The sequence below is a fragment of the Bubalus bubalis genome, chromosome 8, assembly GCF_019923935.1.
Source record: "Bubalus bubalis isolate 160015118507 breed Murrah chromosome 8, NDDB_SH_1, whole genome shotgun sequence".
Taxonomy (NCBI): Eukaryota; Metazoa; Chordata; class Mammalia; order Artiodactyla; family Bovidae; genus Bubalus; species Bubalus bubalis.
Genome location: NC_059164.1, coordinates 111,985,057 through 112,007,947, shown reverse-complemented (window position 1 = coordinate 112,007,947; position 22,891 = coordinate 111,985,057). Strand labels below are relative to the sequence as shown.

Below are 22,891 nucleotides of genomic sequence, written 5' to 3'. Positions count from 1 at the left end.
AGCAGAGACATTACATTGCCACCAAAGATCTGTCTAGTCAAAGCTGTGGTTTTTCCAGTAGTCATTGAGAGTTGGACTATAAAGAAAGCGGAGCGCTGAAGAACTGATGCTTTTCAACTAGGGTATTGGAGAAGACTCTTGAGAGTCCCTTGGACTGCAAGGAGATCCAACCAGTCCTTCCTAAAGGAAATCAGTCCTGAATATTCATTGGAAGTACTGATTCTGAACCTGAAACTCCAGTACTTTGGCCACCTGATGGGAAGAGCCAATTCATTGGAAAAGACCCTGATGCTGGGAAAGATTGAAGGTGGGAGGAGAAGGGGACGACACAGGATGAGATGGTTGGATGGCATCACCAACTCTATGGACATGAGTTTGAGCAAGCTCCGGGAGTTGGTGATGGACAAGGGAGCCTGGTTTGCTGCAGTCCATGGGGTGGCAAAGAGTCGGATTCAACTGAGTGATTGAACTGAACTGAACTGAACTGAGCAGTGTTTAATAAAATTGAGTATATGACCTGGGAAAATAGAACAAAACAACAGAAAAGAAAATAAAGAATAAGAAAATCAAAAGATGGAAGTTCACCATCCAAATAATAGAAAAATCAGAAAAAAAGAATAGAGGATTTTCAGGGAGGAGAGAATTAGTGATGAAAGATCTCAGGGAAAACTCCCAGCACTTAAAGACATAACTCTCCAGGTTTAAGAGCCACCAACTGTCCAGAACAACGGGTAAAAATTGATGTCACCTTAAATACTTGAGCAAGGAATTGCAAAACAGCTGAGGACCCAGGAGATCTGATAAACTTCTGGGAGAAAATCCAGGTTCATACAAAGGAACGAGAATTAGAATGACTTTGGACATTTCAGCAGTATTGAAAACTACAAGACAGCAGAGCAATGCCTTTAAAGTTCTTTACATTATAAAATTGGAAAGTATTTTCCAACATTCTTGAATTTGATATCTAACCAGAATCATCTAATTAGATATGAGAATGAAATCAAGATAATGAGATGTACAAGGTCTGCCACACTCCCTTCCTCAAGCTGGGGCACATATTTTGCCAAGTGAAGAAATAAACAAAGGAAGAGGTGTAAGGAGCTCCAACACAAGACAGGTGAAGGAATCCCTGGGGTGCACCAAAGGGGATCCCCAAAAGACATTGTGGATCTGGAGGCACAAGTCCAGACTGGAGCATAAATTTGAAGAAAAATTTTCAAGTCAGTAAACCTGAGAAATACCCATTATGCTTGGATATTTTGAGAGGAGGGTTTTAGGAAGGGTTGGGGGAGACTTTGGAGCCGACTGAGTGGTAATTAACAGCAGGTTAATCAAAAGAAGGGGCTTCTTCAGTGGCTCAGTGGTAAGGAAGTGAAGTGAAGTGAAGTTGCTCAGTCGTGTCCGACTCTTTGCGACCCCGTGGACTGCAGCCTGCCAGGCTCCTCTGTCCATGGGATTCTCCAGGTAAGAATACTCTGCCTGCAATGTAGGAGACTTGCAGGAGACTTGGGTTTGATCCCTGGGTCAGGAAGATCCCCTGGAGAAGGAAATGACAACTCAGTCCAGTGTTCTTGCTTGGGAAATCCCACGGACAGAGGAGCCTGGCGGGCTACAGTCCATGGGGTTGCCAAAGAGTCAAACACAACTGAGCGACTAAACACCAATAAACAAAAGAAAACTACCTCCAGGGAAATCGAAAAGTGTTTACAAGCATAGAAAAGTACTTTTAAGTGTGCTACATGATTCAATTTTAAATAGTATTTACATAATCCAATAACAAAAACACCCATTGTTAATCCAATCAGAATTACAAACTGGGAAGAATCAGAGATTTGGACAAGATGTGGATGGATGAGGAAGAGATGGTCCTCTCCAGCTCTAGGAAGTCAGTAGATGATGCTTAAAACTGAAAACTCAAGGAGTAGCAGTGTCATTATGTTACAGAGAGGTATAAAGGTGAATGACAAAAGAATCAGCTAGAAGGATGGGAAGTGACTACCTCTGGGAGCAAGTTGAAGCATGGTGGGGAGCTTTTTAAAAGTGAGTTTTTAAGAACTCTTCAACCCTCTGACCTATGTGCGTACATAAACTTTTTAAAGATGATTTTAAAAATTAATATACCAAAGTTTAAAAAATCTAACAGAAAGTGTACCCACGAGAAGGTTGGAAAGCCCGTGTCAGCCATCATTTCTGTGCTTTGAGCTGTTGGAGAAAGTTAACGTGACAATGCTGGTTTTCACTTTCCAATGAAATTGTGAAGTTGCAGCAACATAATTCAAAAAGAAAAAAAGCTGAAAGAGTGAAAGTTTCCATACTTCTCTTTCAAGAGTCAACAGCTCGGGACTTCCTGGAGGTCCAGTGGTTAGGACTCCACACTTTCACTGCGAAGGGCCCAGGTTTGATCCCTGGGTGGGGAACTAAGATTCCACAAGCTGCACAGCACAGCCAAAAAAAAGAGCAGCTTATTCCTTTCACTTTATGTGCATGTAGTCAAACACATATACACAGAGCCTTAATTATGTAATAAATGCTTTCTCATTGTTAAAAAAAATTTTTTTCAGACAGTATAGAAGTACGTTGTTTAGCAACTTGCTTTTTCCAAAAATATATCTTTGATGTCTTTATTTGAAAATTACAAAATGTAAATAATTAAATGTTTAACTGTCTCCCAGAATAACATTATACCTGCTTCATTAATAATTAAATGTGTTCACAACATTTAATACCTTTGAAAACAATTTGTAGCAGAGATTTTTCCCATCTCAGAAGAGTTCTTATGAAGAAATGTAGTTACAAGATTAAAAACCAATCACAAATTAAATATTTCTTATCACCAAACAACATCAAGGCAAATCTACAAATTTTTTTTCCAGAAAATTTACACCAAAAGATTATAGTTGATTGCACATTATACTAAAGATTATAGTATTGTGCATATTCAATATCTTTGGTGTAACTGACCAGGTAGCTTCTGGAAGGAATCTTTGAAGTCCCAGAGGGTCTCGGAGTAACCAGTTCCTCAGCTCAACATTGTTTATAGAAAGGAAGGAAGAGGGGAGGGGGGGAAAACTGTGCTTTTTTTCTCTAATCCTAGTGTGATTTCATTATTTATGTCTAAAGTTTTATTCATCCATAATTTATTTTGAGGTGAGATATGTGAAGATTTTTTTTTTCTTCTAGTCAGGAAGCCAGTTGTCTCCACTCCACTTACCTAATCCCTTTCCGATGGTTTGAAATGCTACCTTTGGTCATAAACTATGTTCCCACAATGTATTAGTCTTTGATTAATTTTTTCTAAATGGGAGAACAGATTACTGCTTATGAATGCAGTCTGGCTGTTGGTTGTCAGTACTGTTTCAAAAGTTGTTCGGTGCAGAGGAAACTTTTCAGTGGGAAACACTGGCTTCTCTGCTGCCCAGAAAGTAGGGGAGAGGCACAAAAATGTCTACCTGCTGCCCATTTCAAGGGGAAAAGAATTAGATGCCATAGAGGAGCAGACAACGGCTTGGGTTCACAGAGAATCACACTCATGATGGGCTGAGAGCAACCTAGGATGTCTGGTGGAGTGCGGGTCTTAAAGGAGGACGTGAAAGAGGAGAGTGAAAAAGCTGGCTTAAAACTCAACATTCAAAAACGAAGATCATGGCATCTGGTCCCCCACTTAATGGCTAATAGAAGGGAGAAAAGTGGAAGCAGTGACAGACTTTGTTTTCTTGGGCTCCAAAATTATTGCGGGTGGTGACTGCAGCCATGAAATTAAGAGACGCTTGCTCCTTGGAAGAAAAGCTATGGCCAACCTAGACAGCATGTTAAAAAGCAGAGACATCACTTTGCCAACAAAGGTCCACATACTCAAAGCTATGGTTTTTCCAGCAGTCACATACAGGTATGAGAATTGGACCATAAAGAAAGCTGAGCGCCGAACAATTGACGTTTTCGAATTGTGGTGCTGTAGAAGACTCAAGAGAGTCCCTTGGACAGCAAGGAGATCAAACCAGTCAATCTTAAAGGAAATCAACTCTGAATATTCATTGAAAGGAGTGATGCTGAAGCTGAAGCTCCAGAACTTTGGCCTCCTACTGTGTAGAACTGACTCACTGGAAAAGACCCTGATGCTGGGAAAGATTGAGGGCAGGAGGAGAAGGGGATGACAGAGGACGAGATGGTTGGATGGCATCACTCAATGGACATGAGTTTGAGCAAACTCCAGGAAATAGTGGTGGACCCAGGAGCCTGGCATGCTGCAGTTCATGGTGCCGCAGAGTCCGACATGACTTAGCGACTGAACAACAAAGGGATGGGAAGGCTTTGGTCTTCAGGCTGGAACACCCATGCCCATGGGGTACAAGTGGCTTTCCCAGAAGGCACAACACAGATGGCTTTGTGGGTCCCGTTTCCAAGTCTTCGTCCATCTGTTCTTCATAAAACGCATCATCGAGGGCGCTGGCCGCATGCGGTCCCAGTAGTGCTGTTCCTTAGCTCCCGGGTCTCCCACTATTGAAAATAAAGAACAGGCACCTCCTGCCCATCTTGCCTTACTATGGAGTGTTTCTCTGAGGTGTAAAACGCCCTTGGGGTCGTGAAACAAAGGCACAAGCCAGACTGTTGCGGGGATGGGGACCAGAAGTGCATGGCTCAGGGGCCCGGATGGTGAATTCATTTGGAAGTCAGATATTTGGAATACCTGGCTTTCAACAAAATTGAAAGAGAACCTAATTAAGTTGTCAGCTAATAGGTCATTAAAAACAGCTTTTGATGATATGTTAACCATGTGCTTTTGCAGCATTGTAATTCAGAAGTTCACAGAATAGAGGGATGATTCCATAACAAAGCTCCCGCCAGCCCATCTCCAGATCTATGCAAATGAGCTCTCCCAATGGTTATATTTATAAAAATGAAAAGTAGGAATAGAATTTATTCTGAACTCTGTCTCACTCAAGAGATAAGAATATTCACTCTCAGATAAGTGAACTAATTGGGGGAAAAGTCCCTATCCATCCTTGTAAGAGATTCACTTCCTCCAGGTTTTTGGTTTCCCATCTTGAATAATTATTTTTCATTCCACAATAGTAATAACTAAGGATGACTTAAACCAGGCAGAAAAGTAACTCTTAGAGCCCTGTGGTTATTAGAAATGAAAGCAAAATTAATCTTTCCATTTACATGCACATTTCTGTGGCAGAGTGGTAGATGAGGTGATCAGTAAAAGGCATCTGAGCACAAAAAGATGTTCTATTAGGATAAAATTCTGTGGGTAAAGTGGGAATGGAAATAGAAGTCCAAGGTGAAAAGGAATGATATTAAAATTTCAAGTATCAAAGAAGAACTTGTTCATGTATTCTTTAAGTGAATAATGGTGGGTTTTAAATTGCCAGAGTTCTAAGATTCCATTGGCAACATTAAATGGCAATGGAAGAGTTTATTTTAAAATATCAATATTTACAATACTCCAGAAATTACATCTTTTGCAGCGATTGAAACATTTTATGTATTTATTCAGGAAGGTGCAAATGAGTACCTGGTTTTAAAAAATTATCTTAGGGAGAAGGCAAGCAAAATATTTCCAGGAGTTTTTGAAGTCAGGGAAGATATTTTTCTGATGCTGGATCCACGGTTGTGATGTAGTAGAGAGCCCAGAAGAGGGGAGGCCAGAGGAGGGACACAGGAGGCCAGGCGAAGACGTCAAGCTGGAGCAGGAGGAAGCCAGGGTGTGAGTGTGGATGACTTATCTTTTTTGTAAGACAGAGAGTAGGATGAAGACATCTCTGGCGGCTCAGTTCGGAGGGAAAGTAGGCTCAGGCCGCGTGGAAGGCTGTCGGACTGTTGGCTATGCAGTGCACTCCCCATCATTTGGGACTTAATAGGCGGCTGATCAGAGAGGAATTAAAGGATTGCCAGGCATCAGAAAGAACCCAGCGTTAGGCATGTGCCATCAGTCGCTAGTATGATTAGCGGTCTGCTTTCTTGGTGATGTGGTCCACTTCATTAGGGCGGGACAAGGGAGCATGGCAAAGGACAATGAGGAGCTTCATCCACTGGGATCCTGGTCCCGTTTCTTTTAACACAGCACTTACACCTTGTAACACGCCATCTAGTTTATTGATTCTGTTATTGCCGTATGTGAGATATAGGCAGGCAGGGAGGTCTGTTTTGTTGCCTCATGTGTTCCACCGTTGGAACACACATGGCACGTCGTTGGTGCTCAGTCAATAGCTATGGGATAAATGTTCAAAGAATGTGTATGTTCACGCATTGTACATTTAGTTTCCCTAATTAACACAGTGATTTGAGGGGGTTTATGCTGGCATAGCTCTATCCATAAGCAAGAAAATAAAGTGGAGACCCCACACTATACACAAGATGAAAGCAAATTTCAGGTGGAATAAAGAGATAAAGGTAAAAAATAAAATGATAAGGACCTGGGAATAAAATCTGGGAGACCAGATGAACCACCTAGGGCCAGAGGAGACCTCCTGCTTAACTCTGGTAAAATAGAAAACCCACAAGCCATAAAAAGGAAAAGGGACATAACTGATGAGATGAAAACTTCAGGAAGGTTTTATGATAAAAGGTAACACAAAGGCAAAGACAAATGATGAGTTTGGGGGAAATATTTGAAATGCCAGTAAGAAAAATGGGTTATCTTTAATACAGGAATCAAAGGTCTCTGACCAATTGACAGAACACAGTTCACACAGAATCCACTCTCAAAGACCAAGAAATAACACTCACATTATCTTCATCAGGGAAGTAGAACTATTGAAGTATCAGTAAGTTATCACTTTATACCCCTCCGACCGAGGAAAATTAAAAGAGCAGTGATGTCCTTTGCTGGCGGGGACGGGAAAGCGCCGGGAGAGGTGCGAATTGTCGCAGCCTGTGGACAAGCAGGCTGATGACATCTGTCGGAATCGAAAATATTTTTAATTTTTGACCCTGAAGTCCCACTCCCGCCACTCTCCTAAAAATAAAAGCACTCCTTTTGGTTAGAGATATAAATAAACACATGTTTATGGCAGTACTGTTCACCAGGGCAAAAGCCTAGGAGCAAAAAGTGAATGTTGTCAATAAGGAAATGATTGAACACATTGCTATATGATCCTCACTGTGGAATATTCTCAGCTTTTAAAAGGATGCATTAGCCTACAGAAATTGCTGTGAAGGGATTTCTACAGTATATTTGAGTGAGAAAAGGAACATAGAGGATTATGTATAAGGCAGTTTTATTTTTTGCAACCAATGGCTAGAAAAGAAACATGAATATAAACGTGCTGTGATAAATCATTCCATAAGCACAGAGAAAAGTGTGAGGTCCATTACGGGAGTTACCGGAGACGCTTGTACTTGTCAAGCGAGGAGCGAGGGGAAGGGGCGGCAAATTAAAAGGGGAAAAATACTGCACTGAAAACCAGAAATGTGTGCTATAATCCCATTTATGTAAAGTGATGCCTGTGTGTAACAACATTTGAAATTAGCCTACAACAGACATACAAGTAGATTAAAAAAAAAAATGTCAGGGCCATGTGTGTCATCAGATGCTATTTAACTAAAAACAACCCGGCGGCCCCATCTTGTGCCTATAAATGGAGGCTGGGAGAGGGGACTGGGGCAGGGCCGGGGGTGGGGGTGGGGGCCTCTGGTCTGTCGGTATAGGACACCTGGCCAGGACTTGAAAGGGTGTGCAAATGACCAGATGACTGTTGTCATTGTTTAGTCATTAAGTCATGTCCGACTCTGAGACTCCATGGACTGCAGCCCGCCAGGCTCCTCTGTCCATGGGATTTCCCAGGCAAGAATACTGGAGTGGGTAGCCATGTCCTCCTCCAGGGGATCTTCCCCACCCAGGGATCGAACCCAGATCTCCAGCATCGCAGCCAAGTTCTTTATCACTAAACCACCTGGGAAGCCCAACCACATGATTAGCCTTGTCTTTAACTTGGTTGAGGTGGAGAGAGAGAGAGTTGCTGTTGGCTTTGTTCTGGCCTATCCTGGGAAAAGGAATTGGGGTCTCTTTTTAAAAGAAACCATGACTATCTTATAAAATTACAGGGGCTTGTGGAAACAAACTGCCTCTATTTTAACTTGACTCCAGTTTATATTCAGGGCTACACGGTGTCCAGAGAGGTTTAAGCCTACTCACCGCCAACTCGGGATATTTCTTCAGGGTCTCTAAAATAAGACTTTTTGAAAATATAAATTCTAGGGCTGCAAAAACCTGAGCAGGTGGAATGAACATATTCTGGAATCTCTTGTCCTCTCCCGCCCCCACCCGCCCACCTTCTCAGCTCACGATGGGATCGTGATTAAGATCGAGGTGCAGACCAACGACGAGGGCTCGGAGAGCCTGGAGACGCCGGAGCCCCTGATGGGCCAGGTAGAGGAGCATGGCTTCCAGGACTCGGAGCTGGGAGACCCGTGCGGCGAGCAGCCGGACCTGGACATGCAGGAGCCGGAAAACCCGCTGGAGGCATCCACGGAGGGCTCAGGCGAGTTCAGCGAGCTCAAGCAGATGCTGGTGCAGCAGAGGAACTGTGCAGGTGAGTGGGGGGAGCTGGTGTCGTCAGGCCTGCAGAGGGGGCAGGGTAGGGGGTCCTGGGGGAAAGCCGAGGTCTCCTTCAGAGAGGTTGTGTGCCACCGAGGGCTCAACAGTTGTGACCGAACCAAGCAGGGCCTTAGGTCCAGGTCCCCTGCCCCGGGATTTAAAAGCATCCCCGGGCAAGGAGAGAGGGCACTGCAGCCAAAGACCAGGTCAGATGAGGACCTCTGGGGATGGCAGAGATCATCTCTCCGGCCCCTCCCTCGGCAGGCCAAGAAGGTCACACACTGGTGGCAAGGCGAGAACTTCCGTCTTCTGATATGTCTGTCCTTGGTCATCCCTGTGTCACACTAGAAGCCTCAACTGGCTTGAAGATTTCCACCTTGGATCGCACGTCTTTGCAAATGGCTGAGACCATGCTGTCTTTTTCTGGCGGAATCTAGGCTTCATTTCTGTTTACTCTCAAAGCCTCGGAGTCACCAGGCTGCACACCCTTGCTCCCTGTGAGGACGTGCGCTCTCAGGAGCACTGCCAGGATGGCTTCTGTGATGCTGACCCGTCCATGCAGGCCTGAGAAAAGCCCCGTGTGATCCTCATGGTGTATTTTTTAAATATCCTACTAGACTTAGCTACTAAGTCTACTTAGCTACTGTTTTACTCGGGAATTGTACAACTGTATGCATAAATGAAATGAACCTGAACTTTTCTTGAATCATCATTAAGATTATACTAGACTTATCAAAGTCTAGTATACTAGGAGTCATTAGCCATCGTATCAGTTAATATTTATACGGAGAAATGATGATTTAAATTTTTTTCACTTTATTTCCTTGCAGTTTGTCTTTTTGCACACAATAATAAATTATCATGGACATTATTCTTGGTCAAACGATGTGGATCTAACTCTTTATTTTTAAATAATTGCATGATAGTAGAGAAACCTTTTTAACATACCACGTTGTCCTTCATTAGAGAATAGCGAAAGACACAAGGCAAATTGTGAGGCTACCTTGCATTGATTGCCCTGTGAACATTCCCGTTAGTTTTATTAGTACCACTTAGTAATATTCTAAGATTCTTTGTGGGATTTCAAGTCCTGAATTTTAGGGCCAACTGTTTCTTCTTATTTTGTTAAGAAAATACAACTTTGAAACCCAAGGAGAGTTCCAATATTCTAAGGCCCGTATTTCCCTTCGGTCTTTCATAACAACCCTATTTTCAGGATCAACACCAGGGCCATGAGTTGCCAACCTCCGAAGCTGCTTCCTCCTTCCTGATCTTTTAAGCATCATGTTCCAGGGATGTTCTGGGTCACTTCCTGCTGAGCGTCCTGACTGGACTGAGGCAGCATTGTCTTATAGCCGGGGAGGCCTGAGCTGGGACTCGGCACACCTGTGTTCTAATTTTAACACTGCCACTTACAGGGTGCAGAGGAGTAGCTGGAAGTGCTGTGGCCTAGCAGTCACTGACAGACTTACAAGACTTTGGCCAGCTCACAAACACTGCCAGCTTCAGTTTCCCTGTCAGTTGAGGGGACAGACTAGCTGGACCTTCAGTTGAAAGTGCTGAAGAGGTCTCAGTTTATTTACTTTATTTGGAAACGTTACGTGACAGCGGCAAGCTTGGGTGCCCCGTGTCTGTGAGACAGGGATAATTCTTGCTTGACGTCTCCTGTGATAGGATAGTGGGAACATGAGAGAGCGTAGGTGGAAAGTGTTCTGGAAAAGTTTAGTTGTTTGCTCCTGAGAATTCCACAAATGTCAGACTGTCACATCTTCCATCTCACAGGTAGACTCAAAAATGAATGCCTTTCTCATGTCACACAAAGTTGGCCACTAAGAATAGAGCTCCCCAATTCAGTGTTTAGAGAGGGCCAGGTAAGAACAAGGCGCTTGAGAAAATTCACACAGATGCTGGCGGACTCTCCAACTTAGGTTCTCCAGGAACCCTGTAAAACAGACAACTTCTTAGGCTAGAGGGCAGAGCGCCAGGAGGAGGACATCACCATTTGGGGTGTTCATGGAACACTTACCTCAGACCCCAGCCAGCTCCAGGGTCAGGACTGGTGGAGTCCGCCTGCAGTGAGCCATCCACCCATGTAGGTGAGGTGCTACCTCAGGAGGCACCGCCACGCCTGCTGTGGGCTCAGGAGGGCTTGAGGGATACAGGTTGGGAAGGCCAAGGAAGGTTTTCTGGGGGAGACAGGATCGGGGCTGGGTGTAAAGCAATGGGCAGGATTTGGAGACCGCCCCCCCCCCCCACACACACACACACCCCCCTCCTCAGGAGGCAGGATTTGCTGGAGGAGAAATCTCCAGGTGAGTTCCGGAAAGGAGGCCAGCGAGGCTGAGCCGAGTTCAGGCAGAGGAGACCGCAGAGGGGGAGAGGTTGCCAACTTGATGAGTCAGGACCCTTGCGTGGTAGAAACCCGACCCTCAAGTGGCCAAAATAAGACAGGAGTGTTGATGGGCTTGGAGCGTCGTGGGTCCTGAGGGTACCAACCTCTGGCTCCCTGGACCCAAGCGCCTCCAGGAGGGCTCCGCGTGCGGGTACCTTCTTACCTGTGAGTCCCTGCCCGCTAGAGGTGCCAGGTGATGGGCACACGTAGCGCCCACGTCCCACCACGAGGATCCCATTGTCCCCGCTTCCCTGCAGAAAATTCCAAAACAGGGCTCCGACCCGCCTGTTTTGGGCCTGGTCGCACCGGCCTAAATGGGCCCTTTCCTGAGCTAAGCCCCGTGGCTAGCCCAGGTTCCCTGGGCCGCGGGGAGCGAGCAGGCACGAAGGCTCGGGGCCGGCAGTGCGCACGCTGTGTGTGTGGGCGAAGGGTCTGCCTCACCCGGGTCAGGGGCGCCAGGCAACACCTAACGACGTCTTATCTCTCTCCCCTCCACCCCCGTCCCCCGCCCCCTGGAGCAGAGGGGATCGTGATCAAGACCGAGGAGCAGGAGGAGGAGGAGGAAGACGAGGAGGACGATGAGCTGCCGCAGCACCTGCAGTCCCTCGGGCAGCTGTCCGGGAGGTACGAGACCGGCCTGTACCCGACGTCGCTGCCGGGGGAGCTGTCCCCCGAGGGCGAGGAGAGCCCCCCGCCGCTGCAGCTGGGGAACCCGGCGGTGAAGCGGCTGGCGCCCCCGTCGCACGGTGAGCGGCACCCGGGTGAGAACCGGGGCTCGGGCAGCCAGCAGCAGCGGAACCGGCGCGGCGAGCGGCCCTTCACGTGCATGGAGTGCGGGAAGAGCTTCCGGCTGAAGATCAACCTCATCATCCACCAGCGCAACCACATCAAGGAGGGCCCGTACGAGTGCTCCGAGTGCGAGGTCAGCTTCCGCCACAAGCAGCAGCTCACGCTGCACCAGCGCATCCACCGCGTCCGCGGCGGCTACGTGTCACCCGAGCGTGGCCCTGGCTTCACCCCCAAGCACGCGCTCAAGCCGCGCCCCAAGTCGCCCAGCTCCGGCGGTGGCAGCGGCGGCCCCAAACCCTACAAGTGCCCCGAGTGTGACAGCAGCTTCAGCCACAAGTCCAGCCTCACTAAGCACCAGATCACGCACACGGGCGAGCGGCCCTACACGTGCCCCGAGTGCAAGAAGAGCTTCCGCCTGCACATCAGCCTGGTCATCCACCAGCGTGTGCACGCGGGCAAACACGAGGTCTCCTTCATCTGCAGCCTGTGCGGCAAGAGCTTCAGCCGCCCCTCGCACCTGCTGCGCCACCAGCGGACTCACACGGGCGAGCGGCCCTTCAAGTGCCCCGAGTGCGAGAAGAGCTTCAGCGAGAAGTCCAAGCTCACCAACCACTGCCGCGTGCACTCGCGCGAGCGGCCGCACGCCTGCCCCGAGTGCGGCAAGAGCTTCATCCGCAAGCACCACCTGCTGGAGCACCGGCGCATCCACACAGGCGAACGGCCCTACCACTGCGCTGAGTGCGGCAAGCGCTTCACGCAGAAGCACCACCTGCTGGAGCACCAGCGCGCGCACACGGGCGAGCGGCCCTACCCCTGCACGCACTGCGCCAAGTGCTTCCGCTACAAGCAGTCGCTCAAGTACCACCTGCGGACCCACACGGGCGAGTGAGCGCGGCCCGGCCCGCCGCCCGGCCCGAGCCCAGCGGGCGGGCACGGGGCACCCCAGCCCCTTTGCCGTGAGCCCTCCCCCACCCCCTCTCCCTTCATCCCTCCTCTCCCCCCTCCTCCCCGACACGGGGCGGCCGCGTCTCCCCCGGGAGGCCCCAGTGGCGGGGGCGGGGGCTAGCGCGGACCTGGGGAACCCCCTTTGGGCTGTTCATTTCCTTGACAATAAAATGGATGAAACCAATCAGCACGGGGGGCGTGATTTGGCCGCCGGCCACTCGGAGGGGCAGGGCGGGGCCACTTAGTTGGGGATAGAACTTTATAATGACATTTTGGATACTGTGGTTCTATTTGATAATAATAGAGTAATTTTTAAAAGACGAGCGTTTCCTGTTTGCCATTTTTGTTTGGTCGTGAAAGGGGAGGGGTTGAGGAGGTGGCCAAGGGGCATGTGCCCAGTGTCAGTGGCCAGGTTCCGTGGAGTCCTTTTCTGTGCCGCTTCCTCGTATTGGGTGGCCCAGGGGGCGCGGAGAAGCAGGCCTGATACGTGAATGAGCCGACCGGAGGGTGGAGCCCCCAGCGCACACCATCCCTGCCCGGGCGTCAGAGGACAGTGGGGCTTAGGTGGGAGGCAGGGAGAGGGGACAGGTTTGGACGAGGCTGGAAGACCGACAGCAGAAGCTGGACGCTACCCTCAGGACCAGGCAGCCCTCCTGCCTGGCTGGAAACGCAGCTGGTGGAGGTGTGGCTGTGGCCCGGGGCTGAGGAGGGGTGTGGGTAAGGGAAGGGGTGCAGAGGCACCTGGTGCCAATTTGGGAAAACCACAAAAGGCACCAATCAGAACACTTTTCATGTGTATGTTGCATCAAAGTTGCTCTCTTTGGACTTGTTAAAGGCGCCGGTGTACCCTCATTGCGCTAGGTATTGATTCCAATCGTCCTCCAGTGGGGCTCAGAAAGAAAACTTCGGGCGGGTTACTGGCCCACAGAGCGATCTACTCTCGCTCCGCTCCTGAGTCTGGCGGGGTTCAGGCCATTTGAAGGGACAGTTCATGGAGGCGAGCAGAGTGCCCGGCTCAGCGGTGGGACCTGGGGAAGCCAGACTTCTGAAGGCAGAGAGCCTGAGAGCCAACAGCTGCTGAAGGTCGAGGACTGAGTCTTAAGTCTGGAAGCGGAGAGCAGAGGATGAGATACTCTTTCAGGGCATTCAGAAAGGGGAAGGAAAAGGTTGGCTTTGAAGGGGCCATGTGCATGTGTGCTCAGTTGTGTCCGACTCCGACTCCATGGACTGCAGCCTATCAGGCTCCTGTCTGTGGAATTCTCTAGGCCAGAATACTGGAGGGGGTTGCCATTTCCTCCTCCAGGGGATCTTCCCGACCCAGAGATCAAACCCACATCTCTTGCATCTCCTGCATTGGCAGGTGGGTTCTTTACCACTGGGGGTCATCAACACCCTCCTTTATAAAGATGCATGAAGTAAGGCATGAGAGAGGGGACATGACGGCCCAAGAGCGCAGACTGGAAAGGATATGATATGTTCGTTTCCACTGAAATTTTCTAAAAGGATGGGAGGACATTAGGGCCAGCGGCCAGAGGCTGGGCAGAGGCCCCTGGGCTGGCGTGAAGGGCTGGAGAGGCAGCCAGTCAGGCCCTGACCTGCAGAACCGGCTGGAGAGCAGATTCAGATCCAGGAACAAGTCGTTAGGTTTGTGTGCGGGAAACACTTATGTGCCAAGCCCGTCATAAATGCACGGCCAATCTCGGAAGGGGACGGCCTAGACACAGCACAGCTCTGCCTGCAGAGGTGGGATCTGGGCTGGAGGCTTTCACAGATTTGAGGCAGGAGGAAGGCCTTCCAGCTGTGGGCATTCTCGATGGCTGAAGCGTGGAAAGTGGGCCCAGCTGAATCAGGGATCAGTGCCTGATGAAATCTGTGAACTGGAGAAAGGGCTTGTGGAGAGAAAACAGAGCCAGACAGGCTGGCTGGGGGTAGACAGTGTTGTGGAGGGAGTCTGGGATCTGAGACTGGAGAGTGTGGAGTTTGAACTTGATCTTGTAGGAAATGCCATTGCCGACTGCTGAGCAGGAGAGAGATGGGGACAAGTGGGTATCGGGGCTGCTGCGATGGGAACGGTCCGGAGTCAGACTTGACGGGGAACCGGCGGTGGTCAGAGGACGGGTCAGAGGATGGGTCTGTGGACGATCTGCTGCTGGGGGTGAGGGGTGTGACAGAGGAAACAGGGATGTTTGACGCCTTGAAGAGATGTGAGCAGAGGTGTTCTGGAGAGGTTTGGTGGAAGGCCACTGCTGCTCAAAATCTTTACAAGTCTTGGAATTTGAGACCTTGAGGGTACCTGGGCTGTTCAGACCTGATCAGTAGACCCCCCTCCCCTTCCTTGGCTCTAACCCCCTCCTCATGCTTATTCTTCCTTGCAGCCCAGCACCCTGGACTCCAGGTCACTCCTCCCTTTTCCCGACTCCTGGACACCTGTGTGATCCCCACTCTCCATCTGCCCAACAGCAGCCACAGACCAGCATCAAACAGAGGAGTCACTATAAGTATAGACGGACCCTGGAGTCGAACAGATGTGGATTTAAACATGATAGCTGTGTCACCTTGAACAAGCTAATTAACTGACCCTGTCCTCACCTATGAACTGCAGACACTAAACCATTGTTTTGAGGCTTAATAACAATAGAGTAAATATGTAGCAAAGATGCTGGCACATCCCAAGGTCTGAATGAAAGTTTGCTAATTTCAGATTAGTTTATGGCTGTGAAAGTCACTCAGTCATGTCCAACTTTTTGTGACCCCAAAGACTGTAACCTGCCAGGCTCCTCTGTCCATGGAATCCTCCAGGCCAGAATACTGGAGTGTGTAGCCGTTCCCTTCTCCAGGGGATCTTCCCAACCCAGGGATCGAACCCAGGTCTCCCTCATCGCAGGCCAACTCTTTAGCGTCTGAGCCACCAGGGAAGCCAATGATAGCTTAATTTTAGTAAAAGCAAAAGTTTGGGCAGGTAGTGAACTGGTGTTGTGTCCTAAAAGAATGAATCTCTGAGAAAGACAATTTCCCCACCAGCCAGAAAATTACTTTGGTGCAAAGAAGTTCAAGTTAAATCACACAGACAACCGCACTTAGTCTTGAAGTGGGAGTGGACAGGGATTTAAACTCACATCTCAGCCACACGCCAGCACCTGCAGTGGGTAGGACCCACCTTCCTGGGTAGCAGTACCCTCATGGCACTTCCCCAGGACCTTTAACTTATTAGAAAACCAGACTCAAATTCCTGAATTGTCAGTTGCCATTGGCCCCCACGGGGTTGTGTGCCCAAGAGAATAACTGCCATTTATTGAAATCCTTTCACTTTTGAAGGTTTTACGTACCTTCTAAGGCCTTGTAGCTCGGATGTGTACACCACATGCTCATTTTATAAGTGAAGTGTTTGAGGCCCAGAGAGGTTTGGTTTGCTCAGAGTCACACAGCTATCATGTGGCAGAGCTAAGACTTGAACTCAAGCCATCTTGGCGCCAAAGCCCAAGTGTTGGGCCTCATAACCAAATAACCTTTATGGTTATTGACAAAAGAGAAGCCGGAGCCCCTCTTTTCAAAATTACTCCATTTTACCATCAGATTTTAAAATTTAAGGTACAATCGGGAATCCGTATACCTAGCAGAATTTTGGCCTGTGCCGAACGTTTGCCAAAATCACGCACGTAGCGAGAGAGTAAAAAAAAGAATCTTAGGGGCCAGAAAGGCCTTAGGGTCAGGGAGCCCCTGTCTGCAGCTGCAGAAACGGAGACGGGGAGGAGCGGGTGGTCGCTGCCCGCGGGCTGGCTCACCCAGGAGGGGGCAGTGAGCGAGCCGGCCATGGGGCTGGCACTGGAGCGGGCGCTCGGCACCACGCGGACGCCGTACTTATTAGACACCCCTTGTGTGCAGAGCATTGTGCTGGGCTCCATGGAGAAACACAAAAGGATTAGGAGACCCTGCGCTGCCTTGACAGCACTCAGAAGCCACCACAGACTGCGGCCTGATTCTCCTTTGAGGCCTGACGGAGACCTTTAGGCCGCTGTCGGGGGAAGGGCCACACTGCCGTCTCTCCCCTGACCCTCCTTTCAGGCAGGGTAGCTGTAACGAGCCAGGTGTCTGTGGGGACCTCTCCGGGGGCGGTGTTGTGGCGGCTCCTCAGATTAAGGGATCAAGGACGGAGGCCTCCAGGCCCTCCTGTTGCCAGGGCAACAGTGAGTCAGGCCGAGGCCTCTCCTCCGGCTTTCTGGAAAGCGTTTTCAGCTGCTGAAGCCTCTTACTGTTTTCGCCCGGCGTCGTGGGGACTTCTAGATGTAGATTTGCAATCAGTTCTGCACTGACCACTTCTCGTTGGGTTCCTTGAAATGGGTGTTTTTAGTTAAAACACCAACTAACCCTTCTATTTCTGCTTTCTACCAAAGGTAACTCCAGGCTAAAATAATTTTTCAAGCAAGAAAAGACAGGAAGAAAGAAGGGAGACAAGGAAGGAAGGAAAGAGAGGGAAGGCAGGAGGGCAGAAGAAAAAACACTAGTTAAATCAAGGGCTAAGATAGTAAGGCACCTACTGTGAAAACTTCCAGTCAGAAATCAGACCCTAGCCTTGAGTTTATTAGGAATTAATAGTGATTATCAGTATGATTCACTGGGTCCTACCACGTTCCCGACACTGTGCTAAGTAAATACTTTCATTTTCTCTTGGATGCATAGTCCCTCTTACAGATAAAGTTCACAGAGGTGAAGCGATTAGCCCCAGGTCAGTCATGCGGTCAGAATTTAAACGTCGAGTGGGTGCTGCTAATGCTGTTGCAGCCCGCCTCCCGATTTCTTCTTCGTGGATCCTCAATACAGAAGGCGAAACAGTCCTTTTTCTCGAATTGCAGCTCTGACTCTCCCGTGGACACGGCAGACAGGCCAGGCCAGCCCAGCAACCTGGGGACAGCACGGGGCCCACCAAACACGAAGACAGAGATGCTGAGCGCCAAGCCAGCCCCCCTCGTTCTGGACCAAGCTCCCCTCTTCTGTGGGGACTTTGGGAAGAGGCTTAACTGCTCAGGCGAGGGGCTCCCTTTCTGTGTGTGTCTCTATGTTGGGACCTACGAAGCCATTTGACAGTCAGAGAAGGAGTTGGGCGACGGAGATGAGCACCAGGACCACGCATCTGCTCCACAATCAAACCGAATTCCTGCCCTAACTCACTCGGTTCGGGCTTGGGCTACCTCTTGGGTCCACACCATTCCTTACGCTACAACCGATAAATGAAACTCACTGCTTCTCTTTGTGAAATTATCAAACCAGTTCTCAAAATAACTTGAAGACGATAAGACAGGAGGATCACTATTGACCGTTATCTAGGATAAGGAAAAGCTAAATTTTTTTTTTTTTTTTTTTAGAGGTGCTACACAGCTTGCTGGATCTTAGTTCCCCAGCCAGGGATTGAACCCGGGCCCCCTGCAGTGGAAGCACCGAATCCTAACCACTGGACCGCCAGGAAATTCCTGAAAAGTTGAATTTTAGTGAGAAAATGTGCCAATGAAAATTTCTATCCTCACTAGCAATTTTATTTAAATAATGAATAACGGGACAACAAATTGTTTCCTTCTAGAATCACTATAGTCTAATAAGCATAAAAGCTTTTTAAGAACTACATTCAATCAATTCTTTGTTTACAGAATACACAAATACTAAAGTTACGCCCTCAAAGGACTGAAATTCACTGGATTTCAATTGAGCTAAATTCAATTAAGAAAATTAAACAGGTTATGAAGCATGACATTTGCTTTTCTTCCACTGAAGGTATGATCCAAGAACCATGGTTCCATGGCCAAATTTTCTGCACATCAAGTATACAAATTCTAAAACCTAAGATAAAAAATTGGGGTGTGTATTATCTTACATGGATTGAGTATCATCACTGAAAATCGCCTCATTGATTTTGTCCGAAAGCAAAAGCAGCAAGTTGGTTTGCAAAGCAACACCCTAAACAATTTAATAACAAATGTCCAATTAAAGTTATTACTCATTTCCCACTCTATCTTGAATTTATCAATGCCTTACCAAGCCAAAGGTTTGTGACACATTTTGAAATAAGTTTGGAAAAAAATTAAACCTCATGTCTCATAGTACTACTAAAAAAGTCGACATCCAAGTAACATCAACCTCTAGTATATTTAATTCAAAGGGTAGACATATTGAGAAGAAATAGACACATTTTTCTTGCCCAGATCTGTGCCAGCTCTTCAGAGTCTAGCAATAAGCATAAACTAAACTGCATACAAACATGCTTGGGTGTTCATTTTACCAAAAGGATTAACTTGCCGTAGCATGTTATTGTCATATAACTGAATTTCAGAATTTAATTTACAACACTTTCCCCCCCAAATGAAAATAGCATTGTTTTTTTTACTTACTATAAAGGAAACGTCTGAGTCCCAGAGAATAAAAACTCATCTCTGAATTGAATGAGCCCATTATTTCTCCAAGAGAAAGTATTAAGTCTCATCCGTAAATGTACCAGAAGAGGTTCATTTTATTTACCACCCAGTAGGAAGACTTGAAGCCGTCTCCGCACCTGTGAAATTAAACGGCTTGCTTGGAAGTGTTCCCTCTCTCTCTGTAAAAACTAAATCTATATTTTAGAAACTCTTTCAGAGTCAGGACACAAAATCTTCATCAAATTTGTAACAATCAGCCAAGTTTTCTGCACGTCATCTGTCTGTTTTCAAGCTTTTGGTTTTAGCCCCAGAATTCCCTGTTTAAATAAAACCATTTTCAGAAGCTAAATATGTAAAATAGTTGGAGGCAGAGGGGCTGGGGTTGGGGGCGGGGTGGGCTGCTAAACCCACCTGTTCAGCCCTCCCAGCCTTGGGGGCTGCACTGAGGGAGTCTCTGAGAAGGAAGCTGCTTTAAACCCCACCCCATGAGCCCCCGCCCCCCCAAGTTCTGTCAACCCCCTCCCTTGCTTCAGTACTTCCCAGCCTCAATCCAAACTGTGTGTTTAATGTATCCATTGACACATTCCGTGCTTACTCCTTTGATAGGGTACAGGGTTTAAGCTGATTTCTTCCTTTTAGGATACACCTACACCTCTACTGGAGAAGGAAATGGCAAGCCACTCCAGTATTCTTGCCTGGGAAATCCCACGGGCAGAGAAGCCTGGCCGGCTACAGTCCATGGGGTCACAAGAGTTTTGGACGCGTCTGAGCAACTCAACAGCACCTCTCTAGTCTCGATAACTTCTACATTACCAGGCAGATGTCCGTATCAGGTTCTGCAGTGAGTCCCTATAAATCTCACCAGAGAAGTCTGGCGGGCTAACACCCACCACGAATTCCTGGAAGGCTGAAGGAAATAGCAGCACAGATGTCCAGAAAAGCCCTGTCAGAAGCTGTAAGGATCCCAGAAGTTATTTTTACAGCCATCACTTACTTCCACTGCAGACGCAAGGGAGGATCAGGCCAAGTTGCAGCCCAAGGACCTCGAACACACAACCTGACTGCGGAGGGCAGGGGGTTGGGGGGGAGCTTTGAGGGTCTCTCTCCTCTGGGCTGTCCTGGGCTCCAGGGCATCCCATCCCTGGCATGGGCCCTGGGCAGCCTACATGTACTTGACCTTCTCAAGGGCAGGCTTCAGGTCATCCCCATGCTGGCTCCAGCATCGGGTCCAAGCAAGGCACTCTACTGTTAAATTAACCAGGGAATAAGACACAGGTGAAAATGTGCAGGAAAGAAACAAGTAAAATACACAAATAAAACCCAGAACTTCTGTCCAGTTGGGATGCAGATGATTTCCTCATTCAAGCTAATCCAAGCCTGTAAAAGATGGCACAGAAAATTTATCCTTCCCTCTGATATCTCAGCCCAAATATCAGGTAGAGTCCCCAGGTCACTGCCTGATCCTCTTAACCAGTCGCAGGGTGGCTTAGGGTGATGACAGAAATCCCTCTGGGCTGCCCTGCCTGTCCAAGGAAGGTCACCCAGCGACCCGATAAGGAGTCCAAGGGCAGGCAGGCAGGAGAGCTAGACTGCAGGGGCACGGAGGAGTGCCATCTCCCTGGCATTCAGGGAGGCCTCCCCCCTTTCCGGTGCTGGCTGAGCTGTTAGATTGTCACTCCTGTGTTTGCACAGGACAGCAGCGATTCCAGGGGCAACACGTAACATACACACACACATCGGGACCCCCTGTGTAGAGTCCTCTCCCAATCCCAGGCCCCCAGCCCCTTGAAGACTTCCCTGGGGACCCTCCGAGCCCGCCTGGGCTCCCTGGGGGTACAGCCGCACCTGTCCTCAGCCTCTCTCTCCGGCCTCCCAGGTCCATCAATCTGGGCCCCGAGAGTCAGCCCCTGTGAAATAGGAACAGCGTCTGTCTCCCCAGGGCTCTGTGAGCGACGCCGCAGGATGATGGAGCTAGGCCTTAATTTTAATTTATATATTTTTAAGTTAAAGATTGGATTTTTAGAGCTTTATATAGTTATGTTCTAAATAAATGTGTATTATTTTGTAAACCTAATTTCTAGGGACCTGCATTTTTCAGATTCCTCGGTCAACCCGACCCCTCCCCGCTCACCAGCCGGACCGAGCTCCCTGAGCGCGCGCGGGCCACCGCCAGGCCCTGGGCCTCGCTGGGGCGCGGGCGCCACGTGGGACGGCGGCCGGAGAGTGCTGCCCCCTGCCGGCCAGAGCCCGGAGCCCGGAGGCCGCCGCGCCGCACCTGGCCGCCCGCGGCCGCTCTAGGAACGCGGGGGCCTCTCGGTGGTGGCGCGGGGCCGCCTTCGCGCGCCCAGGAAGGGGCTGTGCCGGGAGCCCGGGGTCCGCTGCGCGGGATCTTCTCGTAGGCGCGCCCGGCCTCCCCTACCGAGCTGGCGGCCCGGCGCCGTCCTGGCGCGCCCGGGGACCAGTCCTCTGGGGCCGAAGCCGCTCTGGTTTTCTTGTGTTTCTGCCCACCCCCGCTCCGGCCGGCCCCCGAGCGTCGCGGGGCGCGTTCTTTGTGCAAATCCGGGTGCTGGGAGCCCGCGGGTGCGGAGGGGAGGCCTCGGCTCTGAGGAGAGCGGCGCGCCGAGACGTGCCCCACCCCGAGGGCTCCGGTGGGAGCCGGAGGAGGAGAAGCCGCTCCGAGGAGAAGCGCGGAAAGGAAATCCCCGCGAGTCACGGGGAACGAAGGAGGAAGGGGTGGCCCCCGCAATGGACCCGGGAATGAGAGACGCGGACCCTGGTCCCGCACTGCGCTTTGTTTCGCCCACTTTTCTCCGACTCGAGTCGGTTAAGCTAGTGGCAGATGTATTTACACCAGGCGGAGGCGGACTTTGAGAAGCTGACGATGGGCCCCGACTGGTTATTTGTTTGCTTCTTGATGTATTTTCCAATATGTGTAGTTATTTCCAAGAGTTGGCATTGCCCTGTCGAAGGGTATTGGCCTTTTTTTTTTTTTTTTTTTTTTTTTTAAGGCTTTTGATGTTTGTTACCAAACCGTTCTCCAGGAGGGACACCGGCTCAGCTTCTTGTGGGGTGGAGGGAAGGTTAGGTAGGGTACCGGCTGGCCAAGCTGGGAAACTGGGAAGGTGGTCCCTTGGGCAGGATGGGGGTTGAGAATCACCCGGCATTTAAAGGCCACATGTGATGACCAGGTGAGGCAGTGTCTTGGAGACCGTGCCCTGGGTCATACTGAGGGGCTGACTCTAAGTAGATGTCGGCGCTTCTGGAACACTGGGCAGCCAGAGGGAGCCTTTAAAAGTGCAGGTCCTCTCTTGGCTCTGTGAGTGAAATACAAAATTCCATCAGGACCCTGCCTGCCTCTCGAGCCCTAGGTTGGGAATCGTATTAGTTCCCTAGGGCTGTGTAACAAAGTACCAGAAACTGAGTGGCTTCACACGACAGAAATTTATTGGCTAAAAATGTCCCAAATCAAGGTTAGGTGATAGGAGGGTTGGTTCTTCCTGGAGGCTCTGAGGGAGACTGTTCCACGCCTCAGTCCTCCCTTCACTGCGAGCAACCCACCGTGTCCCCAGGTCTGTGGACACATCACTCCTGCGTCTGTCCTCACCTGGCATTCTCATGTGTCTCTAGTTCTGTGTCTCTTTGTATAAGGACAATCGTCATGTTAGATAAAGGACTCACCCGGATCCTGTACGACTTCATCCTACTTAACTATCTGCAAGGACCCTACTGCCAAGGAGTGCCACATCCCAGGTTCCTGAAAGGACAAGGGTTTGAGGGGACTCTGCCCAACCCACAAGAGCCCGTCCCCTCTCCCCGCACTCC

At 49.4% G+C, this 22,891-nt stretch overlaps 1 protein-coding gene and 1 long non-coding RNA gene across 4 annotated transcripts in view; both read left to right on the top strand.

Moving 5' to 3' along the window:
- The window catches only part of ZNF777 (zinc finger protein 777), a 28,043-nt gene extending 15,191 nt beyond the window's left edge, over window positions 1-12,852 (top strand). For all 3 annotated transcript variants that reach the window (XM_006072223.3, XM_025292077.2, XM_044947021.1), the window contains exons 5-6: window positions 8,286-8,537; window positions 11,456-12,852. In XM_006072223.3, coding sequence (XP_006072285.1) covers window positions 8,286-8,537; window positions 11,456-12,612 — 1,409 coding nt within the window. In that variant the 3' untranslated portion in view covers window positions 12,613-12,852. The remainder of the gene's footprint in view (window positions 1-8,285; window positions 8,538-11,455) is intronic.
- A 2,645-nt stretch (window positions 12,853-15,497) lies between these two features.
- LOC123334849 lies at window positions 15,498-17,881 on the top strand. Its single transcript, XR_006553003.2, has 2 exons — window positions 15,498-17,059; window positions 17,346-17,881. It is a non-coding gene; the product is annotated as an uncharacterized LOC123334849 (long non-coding RNA).
- The last annotated feature ends 5,010 nt before the right edge of the window (window positions 17,882-22,891 follow it).